The 8,617-nt window shown below is 38.1% G+C and overlaps 1 protein-coding gene across 1 annotated transcript; it reads right to left on the reverse strand.

Annotated features, from left to right (window-relative positions):
- Window positions 1–5,684: 5,684 nt before the first annotated feature.
- Window positions 5,685–7,159, reverse strand: LOC140816491 (uncharacterized). Its single transcript, XM_073175813.1, has 2 exons — window positions 7,043–7,159; window positions 5,685–6,943 (listed from the first exon to the last, which is right to left on the reverse strand). The coding sequence occupies exon 2, from the start codon at window positions 6,721–6,723 to the stop codon at window positions 5,881–5,883; it is 843 nt and encodes a 280-aa protein (XP_073031914.1). The 5' UTR covers window positions 6,724–6,943; window positions 7,043–7,159; the 3' UTR covers window positions 5,685–5,880.
- Between the last annotated feature and the right edge of the window lie 1,458 nt (window positions 7,160–8,617).

The raw sequence follows: 8,617 nt of genomic DNA on the forward strand, positions 1-8,617 counted from the left end.
CATGTCTTTGGATGTGTATGTTATGTTTGAATGATCGAGACCATCTTGCAAAGTTTGACTATAAAGTGACAAATGTTTATTCGTTGGTTATTCATCTAATAGTCGTGCCTATCGCGTGTATAATCTGAGAACAAGAACGACTATGGAGTCTATTAATGTTGTTTTTGATGATCTTGCAGATCTAACAAGAAAAACTATCGAGGATGATATTGATGGGCTGCTGAACGAAAGTGAGACACTGCCTAACACAGATGTTGCACCCGGTGTTGTAACACCGGAGACAACACCTGCACTGGCAGAATTAACTGATGAACTAGGAAAGTATACTGAGAATAATGACAGTGTAACCGATGAAGAGATTGATATTCCCAGCAAGGTTCAGAAAAATCATCCATCATCTCAGATCATTGGAGAAACATTTGGAGGAATGCAAACGAGAAGAAAGGAGAAGGTAGACTATCGCAAAATGATGGGACTAGTATGCATGACGTCCGTGTACTCTCAAGTAAGTCACTCTTGTTTTGTGTCACTCATCGAACCCAAAAATATAAATGAAGCCTTAAAAGATGAATTTTGGATTGATGCAATGCATGAGGAACTTGAACAATTTGTTAGGAATGATGTGTGGGATTTGGTTCCCAGACCTGATAATATGAATGTTATTGGAACCAAATGGATCTTTAAAAACAAAACTGATGAATCTGGAATTGTTGTGAGAAATAAAGCTAGGCTAGTGGCTCAAGGGTATACTCAAATTGAAGGAATTGATTTTGATGAAACGTTTGCCCCTGTTGCCCAGATTGAATCGGTTAGACTTTTACTTGCTATTGCATGTCACATGGACATAAAATTATATCAAATGGATGTGAAAAGTGCCTTTTTGAATGACATCTTGAAAGAAGAAGCTTATGTAAGCCAACCTAAAGGATTTGAAGATCCACACCACCCGAACCATGTCTACAAGTTGAAGAAAGCACTTTATGGACTTAAACAAGCTCCAAGAGCATGGTATGGAAGGCTTACTGAATATCTGCTTGACTTAGGCTTCAAAAGAGGTGAAGTTGATAAAACTCTTTTTATTCAAAAATCGAAGCATGATATTCTTGTGTGTCAAATTTATGTGGATGACATCATTTTTGGTGCTTCTTCTCAAAAGCATGTTGATGAATTTGTTAAATGCATGTCTACCACATTTGAAATGAGCATGGTAGGAGAATTAAGTTTCTTTCTTGGATTGCAAATTAAACAAATGCATGATGGTATCTTTCTATGTCAATCCAAGTATGCCAAGAATTTGGTGAAGAAATTCTCTACCGAGAACACTAAGCACATGAAAACACCAATGGGGTCGACTGAAAAATTGTCCAAAGACGATGTTGCGGCAGGTGTTGACAACACCCAGTATCGCAGCATCATAGGCAGTCTTCTTTACTTAAGTGCAAGTCGTCCCGACATCATGTTTAGTGTTTGTTTGTGTGCTAGGTACCAGGCTGATCCTAAAGTCACTCATCTAAAGGCTGTCAAAAGAATTTTGCGATATATATCTGGAACAGTTGACTTAGGTTTATGGTACACCAAATAAACAAACACCAATTTAGTGGGCTTTAGTGATGCTGACTGGGCTGGAAACTTAGATGATAGGAAAAGTACCACGGGTGAGTGTTTTTATCTTGGTAACAATCTGGTGTCATGGTATAGTAGAAAGCAAAATTGTGTGTCTTTGTCCACTGCTGAATCTGAGTATGTTGCAGCCGCTAGTTGCTGCTCACAACTTCTGTGGATGAATCAAATGATTAAAGATTATGGATTCAACAGTGACACCTTAATTGTATACTGCGACAATTCAAGTGCAATTGATATTTCAAAAAATCCAGTGCAACACTCTCGAACGAAACACATTGACATTAGACATCATTTTATTCGAGATGTGGTTGAAAAGGGTATGATTCGAATGGCATTTGTTGGAACTGAGAACCAACTGGCTGATATCTTTACAAAACCATTGGATTTTGAGAGATTTTCCAATCTTAGGAAGTCTCTCAGCTTGTGTACACAATGATCACTCACGGATGTTGTCCTTGGTGTTACAACACCTGTGGACAACACTCAGCATGCATGTGCATTTTATTTTTAGGATGCTAGACATATTGCATACATCTTATTTTGTGTGAAGCCTGTACAAGTGAATGATACTGAATGGTGCGCTCTCAGTTGTGAATCAAACTTTCTATAGAAATTCTCTAAAGTATGGAGTATGCTCAATCTAAGTCGTAAAGCTGTTGAGGATGTTCATGTACTACATGATCATGTCCAAAATAGACAATGACTTAGAAAATTCTTGAGCAATGAGGCGAAAAATAGAAAGAGGAGAAAAAAAAAATGGAACAAAAACATTGTTTAGAAGAAAATGGAAAAAGCTACCTAGAGGAGTCCAATGAAGACCGTTCTTCTAGTGTGGGAGCTACCACTTCTAAGTCAAAATCCAGATGGAAAAAGCTACCTAGAGGAGTCCCATGAAGACCGTTCCTCTAGAGTGGGAGCTACCATGTCTGAAATAACAATGTTTAAGAAAGTTTGAGTCCAACTTGTGAGTTTTGCCAAGAGGTGTTGCCAACACCTAACTACAGACTGATCACAGTTTGATCACATGCGTGTATATTTCATTTTTGATCATATTATAGGCATAAACTTAAGTCATTCATACTACTGCTTTGTGAATTCATCATGACCAGTGGGCTACCAGCTTTTAATTCATGAAATTCGAAAAATAACCTAACCAACTTAATTTTGGAATACCTTGATATCTAACGGTTAGTGGGGTTAATTCAATGTGGCGTTTCATCCTGCCTGATCTTTTTGAAAGAATGATTACACTGTCTCAGAAAGTTACCGTTGGAGTAAAAAACGGATTTGGAAAGATGCCGGAGTTGCGGCTCATCAAAATGTTACCGTTGGAGGGGTGTGCTTAAATGTTTAGGGATAAATAAGGAACAACTTTACGGCGTACTATTTTCCCTCATATTCTAAAATCTCTCCTACCCTAACTATTTGGTTTCTTTTTCGCGCAAAAGTATCTGCGTTCTTCGTAAATTTCTGTCTTCTTCGAACTTCCCTACTTTGTTGTTCTCTATTTCGCAGATGGCTGTCTTCTTCGTAAATTTCTCTCATGAAGCTACAGTACAGAAGAACAATCTCCTGGTGAACCTGAAGATGAAGAACAATCTTTGGCAGAATTTCTTGCTCAGCTCAAAGAAGATAAGGCCGCCCGAAAACAAATGGCTAAGGAGGATGAACCTGACTCAGAAATGTTGAAGGAATTCGAGCAAAACCAGCCTGGTGCCTCTGATGACTCCTCCTCATCGTCTGTATCTGATTTTGAGTCTGAAGAACAAAATGATGCTGATTCTGAAGATATTGGCTCTGAAGAGAGTGAATCTTTCGAAGATGATGCTGCTCCTGCTGCCGGTGTTGAGGAAGATGTTGCCAACACTGAGCAACACACTGACTCTGCCGATTACGATCTGAGTAAGTCCTTCTCTCCCAAATTTTATTCTGAAGATGCCTTGGCGTTGTGGCTGCTGTTTGTTCAGAGAGAGTTGGTTGAGGAGAAAAATATTGATGTCACTGCCTATGGGAAATACAACCTGGTTGAGTTTCTCAAAAACAGAAGGTTGCTATCCACAGTCACCACTGTTATGCCCTACTGTCGCCGTGTGGTGTTAGTATTCTACTGCAATCTTCTGTGCAGTGTTGGACATGAGGAATCGGTGAAATATGGGCGAGTGTTTGTTCGGGATCATATCTACAAGTTCTCTCCATCGGTAATCAATGAATTCTACAACACTCCGGATCTTGAGGAAGCTGACGAGGATCTTGACATACATGCTGTCACCTCTGTGCTCACTGGAGGTGTGATCCAAGTATTCCCCGACTATCCCAAGAAGCTGAGCGCTGCTAATCTCACTTCTTTCTACTCTGTCCTCCATAAGACCTCCATTTGGAATTGGACCCCGTCAACAAATTCCACCACTGTGACCAGATCTCAAGCCCTGGTTCTGTTTAATATTGGCACTGGAAGGGCCTTTAATTTTGGGAGGTTGGTGTTCAGGACAACATTACAATATGCTGAAGGGGACTTCAAGAAGACAAAGCTACCATACCCCTCACTGATCTATGGGATCTTGGAGTCTCAAGGGTTCATTAGGGACATTGATGAAGATCTCTGCCTTGTTAGAGACTCCCTGAAGATTTCTCCTGTGTATTTTAAAGGCAACAGACAGATTGATCTGCCTTGGGGGACTTCCAGTGTTGCTCCGGATGTTGGCAACACTGCTGATGAAACATCTGAATCTCTGCCTGACTTGACTAGCCTGCCCCCTGCACCTCCTCCTGGTTATGTTACATTATCTCTCCTACATTCGCGAGCAGATTGCCTATGGTCGGCAACAGATTGCAAATGCCAAAGCGACCATTGATCATTATGAACATCAAGTGGCAGATTATGAGCTTCTACTTGCTGCTAGTATCCATTCTGGACAAAAAGGGGGAGATGATACAGCCGGCACCAGTGGAGCCAAAATGACTAATGATGATGATGATGGCAGTAACAATGGAGAATGAGCAGTTTGAGAAAGTTTGAGTTTTTTTTGGTGGCTGTAGTTTTGTTTTATGGCTGTAGTGATTAATAAGTATTTGCATTTTCACTAATGTTAATTGTGATTGTTTTTCGATGTTGTGATTCGAGTGCTGTAACATCTAACATACAACACTGATGTTTGATTTCAGGAAAGGTTTCCCGGTCGAATTCAGGGGGAGTCAACTAAAGTTGGCTGAGTCATTGATCGACTAATTCAGGGGGAGTTGAGCTGTATAACTATGTTGGGGTGTTTTGTCCAGAAAGGCAAAAAGGGGGAGATTGAAAGGAATTAAATTCCTTGATATAATTTCATATAATTTCCTTATTAATATCTCTAATGTTTTGCCTTTCTAGACTTGAGAATAATCTCTAATTTATGATGCGATCTCGTGTAGATTTGGGAGCCATAATATCTTTAATATATGGAATCTTATATCTTTAAGATATGAGATCCTTTGTTTTTTAGGAGTTTTTTTCTAATAAAACTCTGTGGGTGTTTTAATAGGCAGTGTGAGAAAAAGAGGAGCGTGCGACATACGAAGGAGTTTGAAGAGCTTTTCGAGACTGTAGCCATCTCGTGATTGATAACTTGTTGCTGTGAAGTGCTGCCAACATTCGAAGACAACACCTAATCACGGTGTTGATTAGTGTGTGGAGTGTTGAATATTTTTGTCACTTCTCGGTTGATGCATCCGATATAGTTTTGTTATACGGTTTGTTAGAGGTGTATGATGCAATTTGTTACTCGCCTTTATAAGGGAGTTGTTTGATTCTTTCACTAGTATTGGTTTTTGTAAACTTACAAGTTTTTCTAGTGAATTATTTTGCCCTGAGGCACCGCACAAGTATTTGATACTTGTGCATAATTTATATCTCGTCTCCCTTATTATTATCGTTATTCCAACTACGTTTAGGTGTGTTAAAATTATAACTTCCGCTGCATGTTGTCGTGGGTGTTACAACACCTACGCACAACACCTATATTCTGAAACACACAACACTCACTCTCAACTCACACATACACTGTAGAAACAGAACTTTCAGAATCGAACATACGAAATCTGGTGTTGCAACTCTGATCGAAGGCTTGAACAGGTGAAGAAGCCAGAGTAAGTAACAAGAAGAGCATAAAGAGTAGAATGGACCCAAAAATTTGGTCATTATGAACTTAAATCTTCGTGTTAATACTTCATATTTCCAAAATTTATATACATAATTTGAATTTTTTTTATTCAAATTAACAACTAGCCCTGCTTGCTGTTGCTGTGCTTCATCCTGCTCCTGCCCATTTCTTGCTTATCTTGATCAATATGCTTGCTAATATCTTCTTCTTGGCCATTAGCAACAATTATAGTGATGAATGATCCATTTTCCTCGTCTTTGTGGCACATCGATGATGAACTAACAGACTTGTGATCTTTTCGTGGCACACCCTTTTCGATTTCTTCCAACAATTTGCGCCTACGAACCAGTTTTTCCTCGGCATCCCTCAAGAACTTGAACTTGGGAGGTGGAGAAGACCTCAACTTGTTGAACGCTGCATCACTTTTCGACTCGAAGAATGGCCCGAAATTTTGCTTATCGTAACTGTTTGATGGGGTCAAAGGAGGGGTGAAGTAGGGTGAAGAGGCAACAGGGGTCAAGAATGGGGTCTCCATGATGTGAAGGAAATCGCCCAAACTCGCTCTACTTGTGGAATTCTTGCTGTTCCTGATGATCCCATCTTCTGATTCCAAATCTTCTTTCGTTTCTTCTGCGATTGTGAAGAGATATCTCGGTGGGCCGGAGAAATTCTCCAAGCTTCCTTCACCAAAAGGGGTGAACCCCACGAAATCTTTGCTTGGATTTGCTTGTGGCTCGTGCACAAGAATGGAAGAAGAGCACAATTCTTGAGTTGCCTTGATCCAACAGCAAAGCATGTAGGAGGAGTTTTTTCTTGGTGGGATTTGGTCACCGTTTCCATGGGTTTTCTCGCAAATCCTCCTCTTTTTCCACCATAGGAGATAGTAGAGCTCCCCCACTAAAGCAACTAAAAGACACCCAAAAACCAGGCTCAAACCAAGCCCCACTCCACTCAAGGATTTCATCTTCGGATAAAACTATGAAACTATTACACCATTTCTTGAAAAGAGAAAAGAAAAGAAAAGAAAAGAACTGAACTTATCGAAAAGGGAAGAGAAACTTTTAGCTGGAACTTGATCTGCATCACCCCATTTTCTTGAAATTCTTGAATCCAAGCCAAAACTTGAGGAGTAAAATCTTCTGAGGTGGAATCAAGAACCACTGATTTGCAGCTTTTAACAATGGCTGAAAAAGCAAGAAAGTGTCACCAAAAGAGAGAGAATTATCAACTTCATGAATCATAAACAAGAATGATTTATTTGTGAACGGCCTGTCTGATAGGACCTCGGTATCTTTTGTCAGCCGCAGACCACTGAATACTTCAAACCGTTCTCCAAAACTACCACCTCAAAAATTTGTTTTAAGAAAAAATTTGAATAATATTGGAAAATCCAAAGCGTGTGTATATATATAATCTATTTAATGTTTGTTAAGTAACTTGGTTAAAAGTTATGAAACCGAGAATGGTTTAATGGTTATAAATTTGTTACTGTGACATTTGTCTAGTTATGGTTTGAAAAGTCGCATCACGTGGGATTCGTTGGAAAGGAAAGGCAAGTTTCAATGCACATGTTCTCTTTTTACATGCCATTTATTTGTTTATATATATTGAAAGGAAACGTGAATTGTGTAATATACAAATTTATTTTTAATTTATTTTTATAAGATTTTGTATAAAAATTGTCTTTTTAAAATATAAAATTTAAATTTTAGATTTGATCTTTAATATTTAAAAGGATTTGTTTCTTAATGAAAGACTGATTTCCTTATCTTGTAGGGACTTATTCAAGCAATTCTATCAAGAGCAACAGAAGTCTATATATATTGAAGAATAATTGATGCAATAGGTGTCGCGAGATTATAGACGAGAGAGAAACGAGACAAGAAGTACACAAGAGAATTTTCAGAAGTAGTGGGTCTCATGTGAGACGGGTCAATCCGACAGATATTCACAATAAAAAGTAATACTCTTAGCATAAAAAGTAATATTTTTTTATGGATGACTCAAATAAGAGATCCGTCTCACAAATACGACCTGTGAGACCGTCACACACAAGTTTTTGCCTTTCAGAAGAACTCGTAAAGACGAAGCATCATAATTATATTGTATTGTCGTCGAGTGTTGGAACCATATGAAGACAACACTTGTGAAAGTATTGATTGAAGATTTCATTTTGTTGCTCTGGTTTACGAAACATTGTTTTGCATTCCTTGTAAAACGTCCACTACTCATTTTTTTCTCTAAAATGTACTACATTTTTTTTCCCACTTAAGCATTCGGCCGAAAGTATACCTAAATATATTTTAAAGTACTTTTGTACCATTTAAAATAAATCAACCAACCTAAGCTAACATTATTTCAAAAATAAACTTAACTCTAAAATCATTTCAAAACCTCTCAAAAGCATAATAAGTCATTAAAGTAGCTTAAATCTTAAACATAATTTTATTTTCGAAAAACTAGCGACAGTCTTCGGGTTGTGTGCGTCTTCAGTCCAGCTAGTTCAACCATCAAGTCATCCATCAATATCATGCTCACCTGCATCGATCACACATAGTAAGTTTATTGACTCAGCATACCTTAACCATGATAACAAGTAATATATATACATTCACACGCAACAGTGAAAATACTTTTAGGAAAATAAATTTTCATAAACATGCAAAACTGAAACATTTTTGTTTAATCATATACTTTTTCTTTTTCATCATATACGTGTACGTTTCTCTTTTTTTTTATTATTGAATTCCGATACTTAATTGTGACTTTCGTATCTGTAAGGTCCAAAATTAAGACGACATAACTCAACTGCATGCGAATCTAGGAAATATGAATAATGAGTAATTAAATGTTTTTAA

The sequence above is a fragment of the Primulina eburnea genome, chromosome 16, assembly GCF_022965805.1.
Source record: "Primulina eburnea isolate SZY01 chromosome 16, ASM2296580v1, whole genome shotgun sequence".
NCBI lineage: Eukaryota > Viridiplantae > Streptophyta > Magnoliopsida > Lamiales > Gesneriaceae > Primulina > Primulina eburnea.